Source organism: Gymnoscopelus braueri, assembly GCF_963280865.1.
Source record: "Gymnoscopelus braueri genome assembly, chromosome: 1".
Classification (NCBI taxonomy): Eukaryota; Metazoa; Chordata; class Actinopteri; order Myctophiformes; family Myctophidae; genus Gymnoscopelus; species Gymnoscopelus braueri.
This window is the reverse complement of record NC_137603.1, coordinates 9099977-9123405: the sequence shown is the minus strand read 5'-3', so window position 1 is coordinate 9123405 and position 23429 is coordinate 9099977. Positions and strand designations below refer to the sequence as shown.

The 23429-nt window shown below is 39.9% G+C and overlaps 1 protein-coding gene across 1 annotated transcript in view; it reads left to right on the top strand.

The window, feature by feature from the left end:
• luzp2 (leucine zipper protein 2) overlaps nt 1-23429 on the top strand; it is a gene marked incomplete at both ends in the record, with an annotated part of 231614 nt that overhangs the window by 138685 nt on the left and 69500 nt on the right. Inside the window, one exon of the mRNA XM_080424131.1 lies at nt 2519-2581. Coding sequence (XP_080280257.1) covers nt 2519-2581 — 63 coding nt within the window. The remainder of the gene's footprint in view (nt 1-2518; nt 2582-23429) is intronic.

Sequence of the window (23429 nt, the reverse complement as noted above, 5' to 3'; positions counted from 1 at the left end):
TTATATACCTCATGTTTTGACTCACTTTCATCTCTTCATAAATACCAGTATGATGCATAAACAATAAATATAAACACTTTAACTTGGTAGGAGGCTACGGGGTCCAGCTGGGATATCGGCCAAGTATTTCCAAATGCACAATTAAAATAATCCAAACGGGTCAAACAAAAAGGTCTTACTTTTATAAGTGTTCTTGTCTTTATTTTTTTCCCGTCAGAGAACTCCTTTGATTGTGTCCTTAAAGTCAGGTTCAGGGAGGATGTCTCTTTCAATTGACATCAGCATCAGGCAGTTCAGCGATGCATAGTCGATCTAAGTCTATTCGTCGCCATGGAAAGCTTTGAAAAAAGACCCTCTCCGCTTGCGTTGGTCGCTGCCAATGCCAGGAATAATATGTGAACAGGGGTGTCACTTTGAGGTCCCAGGGGATGGCAAATTGCCACCCCTGTTCCCATTTAACCTCTACTTAATGGTATTCTGCGCTGAGTGCGTCTCAATCCATGCCCATCCATCTGCATGTTATAGACTTGTGTAGTGAAATAGTAAATATAATTTGCTCTCCCACCACAACCCAAAGTCTAAATGTCACAGCAGACAGTATAGATGGTTGTTTTAACCATTCCTGTGGCGCCAACGTGAACCTTGACATAATGGTGTCTGTCTCTGGGATGTGGGTTAAGTGCTGAGGTGTAGTTTACAGTCTCCCCTAGCGGGGTGGCTAGCAGGGATGAGGTCAACAACGCAATGAATCTTTTAGTCTTTGTCCTCTAGATTATCTGGATGACCTCTCTCTCTCTCAAGGACAATCTAGCTGAGCTGTTTGTCTGTTCAGAAAGGAAACGGAAAACAAACCGTCCAAGGTTTCATCTCTGCTTCCAGCACAAATCACTCTGTTAGATAGATATACTGCAAAGCCCACGGCTTGCAGCGTTTTGCCATTTCGTTGCTGTCAGGTGGAAACCTTGTATGTCAAAAAAAAAACTTACTTTAGAGCAGTGGTTTTCAACCCGTTTCATATCAAGGTCCATTCATTATTGGGCATTTGAGCCACGGAACCACCGTTTGATGAGATTTTGCCTCTCAGACCCAAGACTTAGCATATTTTTTTATCGTTGGATAAGATTTTGTCCACAATTCCATCCATGCTGTATTGATGTTGGTTCCATTAGGAGAGATAACAGGCAAACGTTGATCAAAATAACATTTCTTCTACATCCTCTATTTGTGTACACTTCTTGTAAATTAAGTAATGCAGATGTTTTAACAATAATTTAACTCTTGAGAGCTTTAACTCTTTTACGTTAAAGAGTTAAAGATCTATAAAGGGTCCATTTGGTCACCAACTCTCCATCAATTAGCTGGGGACCACATGGAACCCCCTCAAGGACCACTGGTTGAGAACCAATGCTTTACAGGAACTGGAACAAATAATCTGTGTTCCAATTAATCCAATGCATTTGTCATTATTTGGTATTAACCACAGGCTGTGGTTAATACTTTTCCTTGGTCAAATATTTATCAACAGTCACACTTTAACAATGTTTCTAAGAGCAACAATGGCAGATCTACAAGCTAACGCGTTGCGTTGTAGATCTGTTATCTTCATTACATTTGTGTGACACTTTTGCACGATGAAGTAAGGCATTCATTTACATAGAAATGAGGGAAATAAGCATAAAAAGATGAAATATGGAGATACAAGGTTTCTCTCCGCAGTAGATATGTGAGGTCCTGACTGGCTTGCTGAACGCAGCACAAGAAGGAAGGGCTACTCTACCCAGAAATGCCAAGTTCATGATAAAGGGATCGTGATAAGCAAAGAGATATTGCTCTCTGACACGATAAGAGCAGCCTATGAGCCATGTAGTCAGACACACAGTGGAAAATAGCCGGTCGCCCACTGCAGGAAGAAATGCCTCAGATTTGATCACAAACAATGTTGGTGCATTTTTGGCAAAACCCCAAAATGGATGTATTGTATCGTTCCTATCAGCCCTATAGTGTCCCTACTATAATATACTGGGGAGAGCATTCGGTGAGAATAGCAGATCGACAAGATCAAGTTGTGAGCTTGTAGATTGGCTAATTCCGCAGAGGAGATTTGGTGTAGAGGGAAATGTTTGCGGACCTAGTATAGAGCCCTGCCTGGGGAACCCCGGTCTACTAAGTATATAGGGTTAAAGTGGTTAAAATGTGTGTGTGTGTGTGTGTGTGTGTGTGTGTGTGTGTGTGTGTGTGTGTGTGTGTGTGTGTGTGTGTGTGTGTGTGTGTGTGTGTGTGTGTGTGTGTGTGTGTGTGATATTTACTGTACATGCTGAATGTAAACACTAATTGATGGTGACGTTGCAGTACTGCATACTTAATTCACTAATTAAGTGAATTAATTGTGATGAAAAACTCGCTTTGGCGGAGACTGTGGTTCGTAGGAACATATGTTTTGACTCAATGCATATTGTTCATTGAATATAACTTACATGTTGTAATTAATAATTCATTTGGTTGTTATTTTTGCCTTCAGATCAAATTTCTCAAGATGGAGATGGAGAAAAAGACTAAAATCATCAAAGACTTACAGCAAGAGGTAAGATTGACACATTTAAAACAGCATAATGCTACTACTATTAGTACAATTCAGTTCAATGTTATTATAGTGCCGAATCACATCAGGTTGTCTCAAGTGTAAATGTTCTGTTTTTGCATTGCACACTATTATGGTACTTACGGTTCAGCCACTCTATTAGTGTGTTTACGGTACCTGCCTGCTTGTATTGCTCAATGCGTGGGCTCTTCTAGTCAGTCTATGAATGGCAGTGGCCAGATTGTTGTTATTTTGCCTGAAGTTCAACTCAGTACTTGAGTAGGGGAGAACGGGGTGATGAACCTCTGGGTAAGTTGAACCACCCCCTGTATCTTTAAAACTATACACATGAGTTGTCATGTGACCTTAAAATCAGGACACACCCATCATTTCCACATGGCTGTGAAGTTGAGAGACACATGGGCAAAGTGATAAGCATATTTCTACACAAAAAAGTGTTTTTTGCTGGTCAAAGTAATTTTTTTACTTTTCTGGTATAATGATTTTTATTTTAAAGCAAATATACCCAGGTTGAAACTTATATATCATGCATGTTGGTGATATTCCAATGTATAAAACCATGTGAATCATTTAGCTAAAGATTAGCCTGAAGCATTAAGCTAGCCAGGTTAGGTCAAAATGGTGGCCATGGGGCAAGATGAACCAAATGCCTTGGGGTAAATTGAACCAATTATCCTAATATTAATCACCATTCATATTTTTTATTATGTCTTTGCTTCTCAAATTATGCTGTATGACCTTTCATTTGGATGAATACACTAATTTAAGAGAAATCTTCAATATTGTATTAACAATTGCAAATATTAAAAGGTTCTGAATAACACATATTATTTAATTGGTTTAAATACCATTAAGAAAATAAATAAGACTATTTGCAAAAGGGAAATGTGTTATTAAATTATTGTTGATACGTGAATACATTATTTGTTCAAGTTTAAACTTGAAAATGCAAAATATCACATGGGTAAATGTACCCCTTGACTAGGATCAACTTACCCCTTACCTGGGTCAAGTTGAACCACATGACCACTTTTTTTAGAACCCATATTTTTACAACCATTTGTCATAGATGCACACTCATTATTTCAATTGATGGAAGACATCTTGAAGTTTTAGTAGATGTTTAGATTTTACTTCCATCTCATTTTTCCTTGCCTAGAGGTCAACATAAGTAAAAAGTGGTTCATCTTACCCCGTTCTACCCCTACTTTGTATCTATCTATACATTTGGGAAATCTCCCAGCTTCCGACGCCACACTGATTTCATTGTTTCGGGATAAACACAACAACATATCACATGTCACCACAACACTAGCCACAACGTGCGCCATGAATTTACGGGTGGCGTAGGCTACTTTTCATTGCTCACTACACATTTGCCTCCTCGGAGCATAATTAATTCAACTAACCACATTAGCGACCACACCGGACGGGGAAACACTTTAGCACCGTTTACCGTGAGCACACCCGATGTTTGAAAATGAATGTTTGTAAAGTCTTTAATTGTGTATGCATTGTTCAAATATTAGATTCTATATTTCATTTGTACAGTGGACTGGGAAATGCAAAACAAAATTACATTTCACAAAGACAAAGCAAAAAAAACATGTGGATTTGATGTCTTAACCCATTCAAACCGGGAAAGTATCTGTGTCAGTTTATACTTTGGCTATTCAAAAATAGCATATATACAAGCTCATGAGCTTGTGGATCTGCTATTTTTGAAAAATCGTGAAAAGTTGTGCAAATATTTGAATTTATTAAAAAAATTAAGCGAACATTTGTAACTCAAATCTTTGCTTCTGGGGGGCCCTGTAACAACATATTTTGAGATGGGGGTCTGCGGCCAAATAAATATGATGTTGGGGGTCCTTGACATGAAAAGGTTTGAGAACCACTGATATAGCAACATAGGTTTTTCAGAAAACTGCTAGGATTTAGAAGTTGTTTGTAGAATCGGCCTCAGGTCTTAATGGGTTAACACATCCACGCTCTCATTCTGGAAGTTGTGTAATCACAGCCTGATCTCCAGAGAATACCGTAACATTGCACGGAACGAGTGCACTTCATTCCGTGGATAGTCGCCTCGGAACTCCCAAATTGCGTGCATATGTACGGCGAGTCCCACGGTGGGCGTAACCAGTCGCAACACGGAAAAACCCGGAAGCAGAGCAGTCCGCACAATAAAATTTACGATTCTGTGCCTATCGGTACATAACTCAAACGGCGCTGAGTAGGCACAGGCGAATGTCACACCGTTCAGGACGGCAACTCGGTCGCCTTAGCTCCCTCGGTGGTCCTTCACGGGGTGACAATTCGCCTGTGACTGCGCGCCTCCGAAATGGTTTTGTCACAAAGGCAGCGCCGTACCATATGCACGCAATTCGGGAGTTCCGAGGCGGCTATCCACGGAATGAAGTGCACTCGTTCCGTGCAATGTTACGGTAATCTCTGGAGATCGGGTTGGTAATCAGCAGTGCATCTGCCTTCAAAGGGCATAATTGGTCACGTGAACCAGAGACGAATCTGAGTAGGTCTACAGAATTTGGGCATATAAAATATTTTTAAAATAAAATCATATACAAATGCTCAGGGTACCACTGAAAGAAATATGTAGTCAAAATAATTCTTGAAAATAGATAATAAAAACTAAAAACATGTATTGTATTCAGGCCTGGAATTTCGTCATTTTAGGGGCAAGGCCACGAGGCCTTTGGTGTTGTAATTTTTTGGAGGGCACAAAGGCCAAATGCCAGGGCAGGAAGGCCATCCAAAAAATTAAAGTCCAAAAATGATTTTTAAGTCCACGGAAATAATGAATTTAACTTGAAGGTTAAGGATGATTGTATTTTAATATATCATACGAATAGTATAACTATCTGTGAAATATAACCCATTTATTTCACAAAATAATGTGTTGGCAAATGACCAATATTTAGTTATATAGGTCTCAATATGTCACATTCAGCCCTGGACTTCACTGACTGAAGTAGGGGTCACATTAATCACATTAGATTCACAGATTAGAGATTTTATGTATTTTCCCCACAAGTTATTTTCATTCAAATGAAATGTGATTGAACTTGCACTAATAATGACTTTAGTTGATTTTTCACTCTTTAAAATATAGTATTTCTTAATTATTAATAATTACAGCTTGTAGATTGGCTATTTTCACAATTTTAAATTGTTTTTAAATAATAATAAAAAAGGAAAGATTTCCACCCGACAGCGATAATATATAGCCAATATATGGTTTTGTATCAGTATATGAGTCAGTTTTGGCAGATTTCATTCTAATTGGCTACTATGCCGCCTGCATATGAATTTCATGGGCCTGGGTAGGTCACCCTGGCTTGGCGGAGATATGCCCTGTTGCGCACACTCGCACAGCAATACAACAGCAGGTGAAAGCAATTCACTTAAACGAGGGCTGTGTTGCGCACCAAAAAACGGACTAAAACTGTCACATTCTAGCTGCTGAAATAAACTTCCCATTTAGATCATTGTTGACAAACGAACAGAACATGGATGTGGTTTGCAAAAGGATTATTTATTTCTTGTCCATCAGAGCGGTGAGGTCACTCTTTTGTATGATATTGATAGCCTAAACTTTTAATTTGTTTGCAGTTTTGGGAATTTCGCTGTATTTTATCAGATGTATTCATCTATATTTTGCTGTTGAAAAAAAACATCGGGGCACATCGGACTGTAGGACTACGGAATCCTCTCTCTCTGTCAGGCTAGAAATCAAACCTACCATTGATTAGTTCAACAGGCTGCGTTAGATTTATCTCCTGTTTGGCCCGGTAATGCTTTTGTGTCTATTACACTGTGGCCGTGAAGGCATGTCATTATTCGAGGGGCACACGGCCAATGAGAGGGGCAACGACGGCCATGGCTGTCGTGGCCGCCGTGAAATTCCTGCCCTGATTGTATTATGTATTGCATTATTTTGTATTAAGTCCAAATGAAACTAACTTATAAGGATACGTTTTACACAATGTTATAATTTTACACACTTTGTATTTAGTCTCTGATGAGTGGAAACCTCATATCGAGTACTGGAGTGCAAAGGGGCGTAAGTGACATTTTTGCTGAAAATGACTTTTTTATATCATTTTAAAGGTCTCCTGAGCTCTATCAGATGGTAAAAGAATATTTGTATTACAATTATTACTTTTTGAAATAAAGCCTGAAAACATGAAGGCGTATGTTGCGGAGGCTCCCCTTGTACAGGGGCCTCCCCTAATATCAATATACGGATGATAAATTAAACGGCTATGCTCTAGGGTGGTCCTTATATGGCGAGTACAACCTGACGCTATATAAGGCTGAATCGATGCCGGATAAGCGAGTTCAGAGATATTTCAGTTCAGTAGCTATAATTGTAATTGATGAAGAAGGAGTTGATCCATTCTACCTACAGGTAACCGGCCTTACAAACCATTTACCCAACCATCTAACTAGTTTACCAGCATCGATTACTTGAGCTCCCCCATAGACCTCCACGAGGATACCGTTCTGATCGACGGCGCCCAGGGCAATCTGCTACTAGCTACTCCACTACTCCTTGACCAAACTACCATGGGAGTCAATAGTTCTACTACGCTATTGGACGTAAAGAAATGTCCCCTCGGGGTCCAGGATCGCCTACTTAGGCTAGAACGGAAGGTAGATACCTTGATCCAGGTTATCTCCTCCGTCGTACCCACCCTCCAGGTGACAAAACTCCAGGGGACAAACTCACAGGAGGACACAAGTCTCCAACTGATCTCTACACAACAGGAGACCCAGCAGCTCACTGCTGAGCACGATGAAGACATTAACATGCAGATAACTACAACAGAGCACCTGAAAGTGGAAGAGGAAATGCAGGATGTTCACCTGGAGAACTTGATGCTTCATTTCTGTCAACTCACACTGGACCCAGACACAGCAAGCAGACACCTCGCTCTGTCTGAGAACAACAGAAGGGTGACACATGTGCAAGAAAAGCAGGCGTATCCTAATAATACATGCAGATTTAACTACTGGTCACAAATTATGTGTAGAGAGGGTCTCACTGGACGCTGTTACTGGGAGGTAGAGTGGACTCTAAAGGTTTCTATAGCAGTTTCATACCAGAGCATACCACGTCGAGGCTACTCTGATATCATTTTGCTTGGAGTCAACGACAAGTCCTGGAGTCTGGATTGTTACAGGGCTCATAAAGACCTCCAAGTTAACAGATACACTGTCCGTCACAATAACAACAAAACAGAACTCCCTGTCATTCCCTCTGGCTCCAACAGAGTAGGGGTGTATCTGGACTGGCCTGCTGGCAAACTATCCTTCTACTGCGTCTCCTCTGACACGCGGATACACCTGTACACCTACTACCACTGTACATTCACGGAACCCCTCCACTGTGCAATCTGGTGCTGGACAGTTGACTCCTCAGTGTCTATATGCCAGGACATGCAGTAGCCTCCTGTGTCCTGGAGGAATATACACTACTGCTGAAGAAACCCCCTTCTGTGGAAGAATAGAAGAACATAAACCTAGGCTGCACCACATATGAAGACCTACTGGAGGCCACAGTGAAGTTAGAACACGAGGCGGCCACAAGCCGGTCAGAGCACGAGGCGGCCAAAGATGCCGATACATATCGGAGAGCCGAGCTAACACTCCTACAGCAAGTCCAACTAGACAGTTTCCCTGAGGAACTAGCAATCCGCATGGCAGGGAAGGATATAACGGCGTACAACGCGGGGAAAGGGAGACTAAACACCCTCAGTCCTGAGTACGATGAAGATAGCAAATTAATAACAGTAGGCGGTCGACTCCGCCGATGCGAAAAGTCGAGATGAGAAACACCCAATTATCCTAGACCCTTCACACATAATCACTAAACTACTCATCCAGCGGTACGATAAGCAGTTAATGCATTCCGGTCCAGAACGTGTCTTTGGAAGTGCCGGAAGTACTGGATACTAAGGGGAAGAGAAGCAGTGAAGAAATGCCAACGTGACTGTGCGGACTGCAGGAGGTGGAGAGGACAACCACATATACCACGGACGGCCGACCTTTCAGCCTCCAGCCTTAGAGTCAACAAACCCGCATAAGGAACTAACAAAAGCCACGCGGATACCGTTCTGATCGATGGCGCCCAGGGCAGTCTGCTACCAGCTATCCACCCATACGAACAGTCCTTACAAAACTTGTTCGATACGAACAGTCCTTACAAACTAGTTCATCCCAACAGCGTAAGTGCACTTGGCGCTCCAATGGCGCCAAACTTTACTAACTGAATGCTAACGTACAAAGAGAGACTTCAACAGTGCTAAGAGTCACATGTTGAGATTAACTGGGTGATGGTGTGGTGGTCTAATGGTCTGAATTTCAGTATGGAGTACTTTGAAATAATAAAGGTCAAACTACAGAAGAACAATTCAAAAGCACTAAAAGACAAATCCGGGGTAGAACAATAAAGTTACTTGATGCAGCTTTAAATAATAACGTATTTCAACTTTACTAGCTGAAGGCTAACATACTAAAAAACGCTTCAAAACTACTAAGAGACATCTGCCGATAGTGACTTGATCAGATTCCCAGCAGAGACATTCCATGTTCAAGTCCCAGTCCTCCTAAAGTTCAATGCTGGAGTATTTCAACTTAAATAACTGAAGGCTAACATACAAAAGAATGCTTCAACAGTACTAAGAGAGTGACTGAGTGATGGTGTAGTGGTGTAATGATCAAATCAAATCAAATCAAATCAAATCAAATCAAATCAAATCAAATCAAATCATTTATATAGCACATTTAACATGACCCGGGGCCTATTACACGAAAGGGGAATTAAATAAGCCTGGATTTACTTCAAATCCAGGTTTGACAAAGTCTGGTCCGTACAGCCTGGTTTATTCCGTTCCATGAACGCCAAGCCAGGCTGAAAAGGAGCGACTTTGTCGAGCTAGACCTTGTCAAGCCAGGCTGTGTCGAGCCAGGATGGTAAAGCCAGGCTTCACGTATTCCTGTAAAAGACCATGAAAGTCGATAGCAGAATTCTTGAACTTGACCAATCATGGAGCCCAAAACCACAGCGGCGTTCTTCTCTGTGGCTGAACAGCAGCACTGCAGCAGCTCATGGAATTATATGAGGAAGTAAAATGTATAATAAGCAAGAAAGGAAACACGGCCGCAATAAATAGATCCAGGGAGAAACTGCACAGGCTAACTGCACAGCTAAATTGCCTTGGTAACTAAAATAGGATTGTGTCCATTTTCTTTCGTGAAATCTAGTATTAATACAAAGAAGAAGGTTGTCGTTATTGACTTATCGAAACTTTACATATAGAGCTGTGACCTGACTTTGTTCAGGTAGAACATCATAGCAGCATCATTCTGCACTTCTTCTGCTGACTTGGATGAACATGTCATTGATATAATAGTCAGGGGATATTAGCAGAAAGATTTCCAATCTTGGAATAAATTCCTTACCAAAAAAAAAAAATCTTCACCAATGTGTTTGTAAAGGTGTCTAGTAACACATCTCACAAAGACTGAAATTCAGTTTCCCTAGGAGAATTTTTGACAGCTGTTGAAAGTTGGGGTACCCACCATTTCCCTGCATTTCCATGCAGGGCAAAAAATATATAATTTTAATTCTGTTTGAAGTAGCATGTGAGGGGTCAAACCAGGGTGTTTTTATGATTCTGAATCCATTGCAAGCATTTGTTTTGCACCAAAACCACTCCTTGGGCTAAAAACGGCCATAGCCATCCTTGTCCAGGTATACTTTTTGTGTAAAAAGCCCATTGAGATTGGGCTGTTTTTACCCCAACTTTCAGCAGCTGTCAAAAATTCTCCTAGGGAAACAGAATTTCAGTCTTTGTGAGATGTGTTACTAGACACCTTTACAAACACATTGGTGAAGATTTGTTTTGGTAAGGAATTTATTCAAAGATTGGAAATCTTTCTGCTAATATCCCCTGACTATAATTGGTGTTTTTCCATTATTTCAACCCATAGTGTTTACTTAAAATCCCCTGCAGGGACTTTATAATATTGATACAGTAGAGTTATGTGACTGGGCCATGGTTGAATAATTACACTGGCTGATTCTTTGCAGTCTGTGTGATTAGAAAGAATAGTTGTGGGTTTTTCTAATTAGTAAGCAGGCCAAATAAAGAACAACTGCTGGCTCACTGCTACTGATGCTACAGTCTTATAGGTGGAGGCCAGATGCCTTGGAGCCACGCACCAATTAATTCAAATAAGAGAAGATTAAATCTGATGGTTGAAATCCATGCATGCAATGATGCACAATAGGGACGCAGAACAGTGTAGTATTTATTTGAATACAGGGATGTTTGTTTGAATCTCAGTATGATTACAACGTACTGTATCAAGGCGCTTTGCAATGTGCATTACATTCACCCATACGTTCACGCGCCAACAGTGGAGGAAACCATGCAAGGCACCAAGCTGCTCATAGGGAGCAATTAGGGGTTCAGCATTTTGCTCAAGGACACTTCTACACTAACTCTGGGGGAGCCCGGGATCGAACTGGGATTCTTCCGGTTCCCAAGTGTGCCGCACGTACCTCCTGAGCCACTGCCGCCCCATGCGCCTTAAATGCATTGTAGCCAGTGGTGTAAAGTAACTAAGTACATTTACTCAAGTACAATTTTTACTTTACTGGAGCATTTCCAATTGTCGGTACTTTTACTTCTACTCCATTACATCTCAGGGACAAATATTGTCATTTTTTGGGGTATTTCTACAGTGCAGTATTAATACTTTTACTTAAGTAAAAAATTAGAGCACTTTTCCACCACTGATACTAGCCTGCATTCACGTTCTCTAATCGATGTGTTTCAGCATTCTTTATGCAAAACACGAGCCCTGAGTCCCATGGGGAGCTGAGGAAACATGAGTGACACGGTTAATTCCGTTCATCTCAATGAGGGCAAACTGGTGCAAACTGTGAGTTATTGGTTTGCTGCTATGTGGATAATTGTGTTCATCTCAATCAGGGCTTCGCCTCTTCGGTGCAAACTGTAAGTTATTGGTTTGCTTGTGCATGCTTCCATTCTGCAGGGAATACTCAAGAGGCTAAGCCACTTCACAAATCAATGCAATGCTCTCTCTGCAGAGGGAAGTTATTAGTGCTGTACTGTACAGCCGGTCGGTTTAACCAACTGAACCCTATAGCTTCCCTATTCTGGGCTTCTCATAATAAGCAAACGTTGGGCAAAGATAGGTGAACATTCAGGGCAAACCTCAGAACTACACAGAACTGCTGAGTTCTGTGGTTCTGCTGAGTTTTGTCGTGAGCTTATACTGTAGATCTGCTGTTTTTTAGAGGTAATGCAGAGAGGGGAAAATGAGGGGGGCCTATGATAGATCCCTGGGGGATGTCGTGCAAGCCCCCACTGGCCAGTGAGGCGTCTAACTATTTATGTCTATATTGTAGATCAGTGGTTCTCAACCTGTGGGTCACGGGGGTCCCCACATGATTCTTTTTTTTTGAGGGGGGGGTCCCCAGATGACAGTGAAGTGATAACGAAGCCCTTTTTAATACCAAAAAAAGAAAGACAAGAAAACAGACCATTACTGCATCAGAAGTAATCAAAAACTATACTATAAAACTGGTCAGGCATTGGCCAAATTGTCAAATGATATAAGAAAGAGGCTAACATTTTGAAAATAACCGATCTACAAGCTCACAACGCCTCGCAGCGCGAGGCGTTGTGAGCTTTTAGATCTGCTATTTTCACAATATTCTTCTGTGGAACCGAGTCAAACTAAATGTAATGCCTCAACTCCTACAATTCCAAGTGCTTTGTCAGGGTGGGAGTTCAAATATGATTATTTTGGGAGAACCGTTGTTGTAGATTATCTCACTATCTAATGGGCTGACTGTTATGAAACATGATGAGTGCATTTATGCTCATCGAAGGATGGACTCTCAGGCCAAAATTATACAAAAATATATCTCGTAATTTGTTTCTTCTGATGTTGGGAACCCCATGGCCTTTCCTAAAGGGCTACAATTTGACCGTCATTTCCATTTGTTATCTGTTTTAAAGGGAAGGCAATTTATTTTTTTATTGCGCATTTCAATAACAAGGCAATTCAAAGAAGACAATGAGATTAAAGTGCAAAAGAAATGATTAGAATAAACTCAATAAAAGGCATCAGCAAACAACTTTTTTTCCGTTTTCCTTTGACTTAAAATAACAGAGTAGTAGCAGACTACTGCTATGCTTTGACCAGTGGTGGAGTACATTTACTTAAGTACTGTACTTAAGTAACATGTTTAGGTATTTGTACTTTACTTGAACATTTCAAATTTCCAATACTTTTACTTTTACTCCACTACATATCGGATCCAAATATTATACTTTTACTCCACTACATTTATTTGAAATATTTAGTTACTAGTTACTACAAACCTACATTAACCACTTCAGCTCTGTACACATTTCGGCCATTTGAAAATAGCAGATCTACAAGCTCACAATGCGTCGCATCGCGACGCATTGTGAGCTTTGTATGCATTGTATACATTTGTATGCATTGTATACATTTGAAAACTTTGTGAAATGGGACATTCTGCATAATGAGTACTTTTTACTTTTGGTACTTTAAGTACATTTTGATACCAATACTTTAGTACTTTTACTCAAGTACATTTTGAATTCTGGACTTTTACTTGTGAGTATTTATATATTGCAGTATTGATACTTTTACTTGAGTAAAACAAAATGTACTTTTTTCCACCACTGACTGTAGTTGAGTCTACTGACGATAAATGCAATAATGCATGGACAAGTTTTTCCAAATCCTGCTTAGACATAAGTCCTTTAATCCTTGGTCTATTCTTAAGGTGACAGTAGGCTCACTAGGCTGACTTTGTAACTGTCTTAATGTGGATATTAAAATTCCGGTCTGTAGTCCAGGACCACACCAAAGTTTCCTGCTTGGCTTGTGTTTTTGTTTTTTTAATTACCGATTAAAGCTGAGCACTGACTTTTAATCGCTCTTCCTTTGGCTCTAAAAACAGTTACTTCAATGTTGTCTTTGTTTAATTGAAGAAAGTTCTGGCGCTGGCACATCCAATCGTTCAATTGTTCAGTGCGTTTGCAGTGCTTGCATTGGACCTCGGTCCCCTGGGGATACGGTTATGTAAATATGTGTGTCATCTGCATAATTATGGTACTGGAACATATTTAGTTGTTTTCCATAATGTGAGCCAGTGTGGAAGCGTGTAGATGTAGAACAGAAGACATCCCAGCATGGAGCCTTGCTGAACTCTGCATGTCGTTCTGTTCACTCATATGTGTAATTACATATAGACACAAGAAGAAGTCCCTTCATTTTAGCACTGTGCCATTTTCCCAGTCGGTCTAATGTTGTTGTAGACTGGGTTGAATGCAGTGGTGTAACTAAGTAGGCCTACATTTACTCAAGTAATGTACCTAAGTACAATTTGGAGGTAGTTTTACTTCAGTGGAGTATTGCCAATTTTCAATAATTTTACTTCTACTCCACTACATCTCTGAGGAAAATATATATTTCTTTACTCCACTACAATTATTTGAAAACTTTAGTTACTTGTTACTTTGCAGATATAAATTATTATATTATTAAACATACATTAACCACTTCAGCCCTATTTTATACATGGGCTATTTGAAAATAGCCGATCTACAAGCTTGCGACACGTTGTGAGCTTGTAGATTGTAAACATTTTAGTACTTTTACTTTTCGTACTTTAAGTATGTTTTGATGCCAATACTTTTGTACATTTTGAACACAGGCATTTTACTTGTAACAGAATATTTCAACCAAACTGATACTTTTACTCAAGTAAAACATTTTGTACTTTTTTTCCACCGCTGGTTGAATGCAGCACTGTGATCTATATAGAAAGACTGTAATTCTGCCACTGTCTGTGTTTAAGATGTCATTGAAGATTGCAATAATAGCAGTCTCAGTGCTGTGGCCACTGGAAGCCAGCAAAACAGTTGTTTAGTGCTAAAGCAGTAGTTCTCAAACTTTTTTGTGCCAAGGACCCCCAAATTCCTATATATTTGACCGCGGACTCCCCTCTGAGAATGTTTTGTGCCAGGGACCCCCAGAAGAGAAGATTTGTGTTAAAAATGTCAAAATCATTCAAGATTTTTCAAACACTTTGAAGATTTGAAAAAAATAGCAGAAGTACAGGCTCGCTATTTGGTCACAGTACTTTGAAAATTCGGTTTCAGAGATATTTTTATATCTTGGGTCCAATTACTATATTCCCTAAGGCGAGTGTCTGTACTATCAACCTAAGATCGGAGTATTTCCCTCTAACTAGAGGGACAAGACAGGGAGGCCCCTATTTTATTTGCAATTTCCATTGAACCGTTATCCGTTGCTTTGAGGACCTCACAACTTTTCCAGGGTATAATGCGTGGCGGTGCGGAGTACAGTTCTTTGTATGCCGATGACCTATTGCTGTACTTATCTGACCCTGTGTCTGCTGTCCCCCATGTACTTTCCATTCTTCGAGATTTTGGTAGCTTCTCTGGATACAAATTGAGCTGTCAAAAAAGTGAAATCTACCCAATTAATGATTTGCCTAAACATATCACTCAGGCGGAGCTGCCATTTCATGTTTCGGATTCGGGTTTCAAATATGTGGGTATACAGGTTGTCAGCTTGTTTTCCTCTTTGTTTTCTGCCAATTTCAACCCCTTACTGGATAAGGTAAAATTAGACCTCCAGAGATGGGATAGCTTATCTCTATCCTTGGTGGGTAGAATTCAATCTGTTAAAATGACCATACTCCCGAAAATGTAGTCCATTATTTTTGCCAAATCTTTCTTCAAGTCCTTAACCCTTGCATTGTGTTAGAAAACTGCATCCACTTGTGGTGTTAGCGGGTCAAATTTGACCCGTGATTTAACTCAGCCCTAAAAACTCTGTTATGCATTAATATCCATGTAAACACTTTTAAAAATATTATGTTGGGTTAGGGTTAGGGTTTCATCTTTCAATATATCTCGTTTTCAATTATAAAAATGTTAAAATTCACTCATTATATTTCCTAAAATGAAGACAATGGATAATGATGTTATCTAGCTATCCTCCTATAATTTCACAAACCTCTGTAGTAGTGTAGTGCGTGGTGCATGGTGTCATGGTGAGGCTGCCCGGTTCTCCTCAGTGGCTGGAGCAATTGCTCTCAATTTGCACACAGCCATTGCCCATTACCATCTGAACGCAACTGCGAAGCCCGTTTCTCAATTTCATCAAATCTCAGCTGTTTATTAGCGTTTAAAAAAAGAAACGGGAGATCAAACTGCGCATGCGTCGAATCCACACACCCACTCCGTTAGTTGGTGCCGCCTGCCTCACACACACACACACACACACACACACACACACACACACACACACACACACACACACACACACACACACACACACGCACACACAGGAGGGGGGGGGACGCGCGAGCATGTGCAATAACCCCACGTTTGCAACTACTTTCGCCTGTGCACTTCACTGGGTATGGTCTAGTAATAGAATAATTAAGAATAATAATTAGAACACACTTCAAAAAAATTAAAAACAAAATAATTGTTTTAGTTTTTTAACTTTATTTTTTTTAAATAATATTATTACAAATAGTGACACTTGTGGTGTTAGGGTCCGAAATGACCCGTATACCATAGACGGTAAAAAGTCATTTATTTTTCATAAACTCAAACCTTATTTTACTCCTGATATCAAATGCTAATTGAGGACAAGTCTCTCTCACTCTCAAACATGTAAACATTGAATATTGACAATTTGGGGGGGAATTGAGCCACACTTCTTTGCCGGGTCATTTCGGACCCTAACACCACAAGTGTCACTTTTTTTTATAGAGACCATCAAAATTAATTAAAATGATGATAAAAAAATGTGTTGCGTTAAAATGGCTATTTCTGAGGATATCATGAAGCCTCGTTCCAATAAAGAAATGTAAAGGGTACTTTTTACCTATTTAAACTTGAAAATGACCCTAACACAATGGAAGGGTTAAATCAAACAATTTCATCATTTATATGGGGAGGTAAGCAACCCAGAATAAAGAACTCTGTTTTACAGAGAGGCTGTGATAATGGCGGTTTAGCTCTGCCTAACTTTACATATTATTATTGGGCAGCCAATGTTCAGAAGATTGCCTATTGGTTTCACTCTCCTTTGACTGATTGGTGTGTGCTGGAGTCTAGGTCCTGTCACTCAACCTCTCTCCCAGTACTAATCCACTCCAAATTACCCCTATCACCATCTAAATTTACCCAGTGGTTATTGCCACCCTTAAGATGTGGTCACAATTGCGCTCCCACTTTAAATTCAAAGACCGTTCTATACATTGCCCTATAATTTGTTATCACTTATTCCTAATCACTTATGCTAGATGCTGCCTTCACACAATGGAAAGACAAAGGATGTGTCAGATTCTCAGACCTTTATGAGAATAACATATTCAGTAGTTTTGACAGGCTTAGTATCAAATACAATTTGCCCAGAAACAATCATTTCCGTTGTTTATACATTTTTACATTACATTTCTGGACTAAAAATCTTTATTTCGGTCCGTCTGGAGCCTTCACCCCAGATAGCCATTTTTGGAGTTCCACCAGATTTCCAGCTTCTAACCACAAAAAAAATCTAATATAGTAGCGTTTACCACACTGATAGCCAGACTCAGAATTTTGTTAGGATGGAAATCCCCAACCCCTCCTTCTGTTGCTATGTGGCTTAAAGATGGGTTTCTTAAAATTAGAAAAGATTACATTTACAACTAGAGGGTCAACAGAAAAGTTATTTTCTGGCTGGCAACCATTTATTATTTACTTTTAGAACCTGGCAGTGGTTCCAACGGACTAACTGTCATATACATGTATACTTATTTGATTATATTCAAATGAGGACCTAGACCTGTGTGTGTCTGTGGCGGGAGGTGTGACTGGTGGATGGCGATCTTTGACAGCATTTCGACTTTGTGTTGCTTGCATGGGCCTGTGGCGCATTTGCATCTGGATAATCCATCTTGTGTGTTTATTTTTCTGTCTGTTTTTCTTGTGAATGTTTATTTTTATTTTTTATTTGTTATTTATTCTCTATCACATGCCATTGTTTAGACCAAGTTTGCATATCAAGGACCCCAGGGGTCCTTGATATGAAAATGTTTGAGAATCACGGCCCTAGAATTAGCATTTTTGAGTCTTTGTTCTCTGTTGCTAGGGTTAGTGTTAGGTGCATTTCTCCCCCGTTGAGTCTTGGCTCAAAAATGATCTTTATCAGATTTGAGGGTATTTTGTAGTGACATACAGAGGGGGTCGTCTGGGATCTTCTGTGACATCTGTTGCAACCATGCTGACATTTAAGTGGCGGCTCCATCCAGGGAATCATGTGGAACATTCCCCTGCATCTACAATGAGTGTAACATGTCAGAGGAGATTCCACTGGAGCAACCAAAGCAAAGGTCACATGTATTCTTGGCATTAAGGTTTTATCCTGTGGAGACCACTCTGGGGCAGTTTTACTGCATTCTCTGAAACCTCAACAGGAAGAGTGGGTACTAAGGAAGAGTGGATACCTCCATGGAAAATTGGCTATTTTCCCCAAAATGTAAAAAAATATATTGGAAAATATGGTAAGTAATGTAAAGTATACATGATTAAAACATGCTTGAACATTCGCCATTTAAGGCCTAATATTTCTACAATTTCTACAAATTGCTACGTACAATACTTGTTTATCCAATCATTTGGACATAAACAAGAAGTTGACGGAAATTATTTATGTCTGATAATGATGAATGAATGAAAATATTGTATTTATATATTTTTTTACATTTTGGACAAATTAGCCAATTTTAGATCAAGGTGCCCACTCTTCTTGTATCCTCTGAAACCTCCTGAGGTTTGTCTGTTCTGACAATACAACCACATGATGGAGATTACCATTGACCCACAATTTATACGCTTAAATTAAATGATTTTTTTAAAAGAATGCAGCTGATATTAGATAGTACAGTATCTGGGCCAGTCTGTCAGTTCAGTCATGTCATGTATAGTGAAGTCCTTCTACTGTAAAACAAATCGTTTTAACTGTTGGATAATTGATGAAAGTTATGATCACAACTTTGCAATATTTCAGTCGTACTCTTTGTTTACACCCTGCAGTCTCTCATCGTGGTTGTTTTACAATCTGTTTTCATGTTGGATCTAAGGCTAAATTGTGCCTTGTTGTCGGTGCAGGGAAGCTTTATGACTGCAATCCGCTGTACAGTCATTATCAATGATTGGCTTTCATGGCTTATTATGTTTTTTGTTTTTTTTTGTCAGAATGATTTAGAGATAGACTTGTACCCTGCCGGGAGTCATCAGCTTCTCACAGTGCATTGATATAGACATCTCTGCTCAGCCATAAGCTCAACTCTCTCTGCTCAGGTCTTTAGTGGGAAGTGGACTCCTGTTATTACCAGCCCAAGACAGCATTGTTTTCACTGTGTGTGTGTGTGTGTGTGTGTGTGTGTGTGTGTGTGTGTGTGTGTGTGTGTGTGTGTGTGTGTGTGTGTGCGTGTGCGTGTGCGTGGGTGCGTGCGTGCGTGCGTGCGTGCCCCATCATCGCAAAATGTACTCTGGAGACAATATAATGACAATATAGCGCGGGAACTGCCATACAATGGTTTTCAGTACTTTGCTACAGTAGGTGCTTATGTCCGTCTGTGGACAGATTTTTGCAGAAGATGTACAAGCATGTAGTTGAGCACACATTGAAGTCTGAGTCTAACCACTTAAACCCTTGTGTTGTTTTGCAAAGTGTCTGTGTCTTGTGTTGCAAAGTCTGCTTATGTTGACTCAGCGTCCTTCGACTTACATTGTACGCTGAAACAGCTCTCAAACGTCACTCTTTTAGCACATAAACGAACGCAAACAAACATTATTCAGACAATCACCAAACAGTACTGTTTTTGTTTTATTATAAAAATGCTAACTTCCTGTTGATTTTACTATTTGAAGATCCGGATCCAGTCCGGGTTTTATTCCTAATAAAAATGGCAAAATCAACAGAGAGTTAAACAGTACTGGGTTTTGTGCGCTGTTTCGGCGTACAATGTAAGTCAATGAGGAGCATATTTTGAATTATCCATTTCTAATCAGTGGAGCAATTATTTTTTATTTCTTGTCCACCTTTGGAGTTATATCATGGCAACCCAAAAAAACTCTACGGAAGTGGTCTTGCCCTTTAAGTTGGATATCACGCTATCTCTCGTTTAAACCAATCAAGCTCACACTGTGAGGCAATGTGTCGCTAGCTTTGTAGATCAGCATGTTTTTTCCCTTCTTTAAAAAAAAATGTTGCAACAGGGGGGCGCAGCCAGAGGCTATGGCTATTTGGGGGGGTCCCTGGCTAGCATGGAAAAGTTTGAAAACCTCTGAGCTTCTTCCTAACAGACAGCCGGGGGGGGGAGCGGGCTGGCGTCTGGCCGTCAGCCTTGTGCTGTGGGCTGTGAGTCTCACATAACAAGCTCCCTGAACACTTCAAGAACTTAATGGAACCTTTTTGACAAGGACACCCACCCGCAACTTTCATGATCAGACGCACAGCGTCCCCTTGGGAGTCGCTGACTGTTAGATGTAGGAGCCACAGTGTTCTGAGGTGCCTCTATGAGCCAGTGGTTCTCAACCTGTGGGTCGGGATCCCCACATGATATTTGGGCGGAGAAACAAATGCCGATCTACAACGCCTCGCATTGCGAAAAAGTTTCACAGTATGACTTAAATGTTTGTATGTTTTGTAATAACGATCTCTAAATTCTACTCAAGTAAAGTAAAAGTACCTACAAATTTTACTTATGTACAGTACCTGAGTAAATGTACTTTACACCACTGCTCAAGAGTTCAGTTCCAAAACTCACCGGACAGTGGAAATATTTCCCCTGTGCGAGGGAATATTGCATCATTCCTGTCCCCCCCCATCAAAGCCCACCCCAAATCCCTGGACAACTTAAGTTCCACCCCATTGGCCTCACAGTGCTGGTAATGAAACCCCTTGAGAGGATAATGAAACCCCACATTCATCAACGTCACATCAGATCAGTTGGACTGTGTTCAGTTCACATTAAGGTCCTGGGAGGGGAGGAGATGACACCAAACTGGGCCAGAATTCTGTTTGCAGATGTCTCATCTGCATTTCAACAACACTGGCTCCAAACCCAGTATAGCTGGAGCTGCTTGCGTGGGTAATGTGTGAAAGTTGTGTGCAGTGGTGGAATTTACTTATTGTACTTAAGTACTGTACTTATGTACAATATTGAGGTATTTGTACTTTACTTGAGTATTTCTAATTTCCAATACATTTACTTCTACTCCACTACATCTCGGATCCAAATATTGTACTTTTACTCCACTACATTTATTTGAAAACTTTAGTTACTTTGTAGATTTTGATTATTATTACAAAACAAACATTAACCACTTCAACCCTATAATACATAATATATTTTATACATATTTCGGCCATTTGAAAATAGCAGATCTACAAGCTCACAATGTGTTGCAATGCGACGCATTGTGAGCATGTAGATCTTTCCAAAATATTTTTTTTTACATTTTATACGTTTGAAAATCTTTGAATTTGGACATTCTGCATAATGAGTACTTTCTACTTTTGGTACTTTAAGTACATTTTTATTCCAATACTTTTGTACCTTTACTCAAGTAAATTTTGAATTCCGGACTTTTACTTGTATTTCTACATTGCAGTATTGTTACTTTTACTAAAAGATGTGAGTACTTTTCCCACCACTGGTTGTGGGCAATTAGTTAGAGGGATAGTCAGTGGAAGTGTCTGTAATGTGAATTGCTGGTGCTTTTCTGGCAGAGCGCTCATGGCTCCTTTTGGAGAGGAATGTCACTCATCAATGTCACTTTTTTTTCAACGGACCAATCAAATTCAAGGAGAGGCGGGGCTAAGTGGAAACCTGTCATCTAATATGAGTAGTTGAACATGGAGGTGCATGATCTGGCAATCTGCTCATTTACCCCCTGACTTTGAAGCATTAAGAGAACTCAATGTTCACCCTCATTTCTGATAGGCCATTATCACTGATGATTATGGCATCAGAGCACAGCTATGGCTGCTAGGTTCAAGCGTTGTGTCATCAGCAGCAGTGGCGTAAAGTAGCTAAGTACATGTACTTAAGCACAATTTTGAGGTACTTTTACTCTACCGGCGTATTTCTATTTTTCAATACTTTTACTTTTACTCCTACTCCACTACATCACAGAGGCAAATATTGTACTTTTTACTCCACTACAATTATTTAAAAACGTACTACTTTACTTTGTATATTTGTATTATTATTACAAAATATACATTAACCACTTCAGCTGTTCATACTACTTTGGCTATTTGGAATTTCCAAAAGATGTTCATGTGAAGTGAAATGGGCCATTCTGCAAAATGACTTTTACTTTTGGTATTTTAAGTATAATATTGTGATGCAAATACTTTTGTACTTTTACTCAAGTATATTTTTGAATACCAGACTTTAACTTGTAACAGAGTATTTCTACATTGTGTTATTGATACTTTTACTTAAGTAAAAAAAAAGTAGTACTTCTTCCTCATCAGTGTCATTTATTAGACAAAAAATGCTTTCCGTGGATGCAGCCTGATTATGTATCTATCTAAGTAAGGGGTGTTGTTTTTCTAAGACTGGATCTGTATTGAGTATTGTGTCAGAGTGATTGTTATGTTGGTTGCGTTAACTGTGAATTCCACCTCCGGGCTCTCGGCACACAGAGCTCTTTTCCAAATAATAAAAGGATGGTTTACTGCCTTTTTAACTTGACTAGTTAACGCTACATGTACTGGAGGAAAAACAAAAGGCATGCATCATGCTGTTTCACAGGCTACCATGTGCTGACGAATGTCTTCTCGTATTTTCCATGCATGATGAACAAAGCCAATCAAAGGTCAATCAACACACCTCATCAATATTTATCATATTAATGTTTGTTGATTGAATTAAAACACAAGAAAACATTCCTCAGCCCCATGGTAGCCTGGTGAACAGCGTGATGCATGCCTTTTCATCGCCATTTCCTTTGTGTTGTATTGGCTCTCTGCATGATACACACTGAAGTGATGATAGCATCTTCACATGCTTAAAGAATGTGCATGAATTTCAACTAGATCATGCAAACTGCCCTTATAACCCTAAGCCTAAACATAATTGCGTTCTGATGTACAAACATGTTATTTTAACATCTAAAATTCTACATTTCTGTGATATAAACAAATGACCTTGGTACCTCATGCTTATGTCTAGATAAGAATGTCTGACTTGTACTCGAATGTACCTGTACACAGGATGTAAACAATGTGGTTACCTTGAACCTTGAACTTGAACCTTGAGATAAGCAGTGCATGCAAACTGAGCGCCGCTTCTCGCTTCTCCACGCATTTACATGTTGACCCTGGGTTCAGAAAACAAACCTGATGTCCCAGATGACCTGAGAGGTCTGGAGGTCTTCAAGAATGCATCACAAGATCAGACGGCTCTAAACCATCCATGGCTTTATAAACCAACTGTAGTATTTTTCTTTTTTTTATCTGTTTATGGGTTTTTTAAAGATTGTTTTCCTCCCATGTGAGGTCATTATTCATGAAGATACATGCATACATACATACATATGCAATGCATAAATACCCCTCATTTCCCACAGGTCCACCCACTCACCCTCCCACTCCCCCACTCTTCCCAGATGCAGAGACAACACTG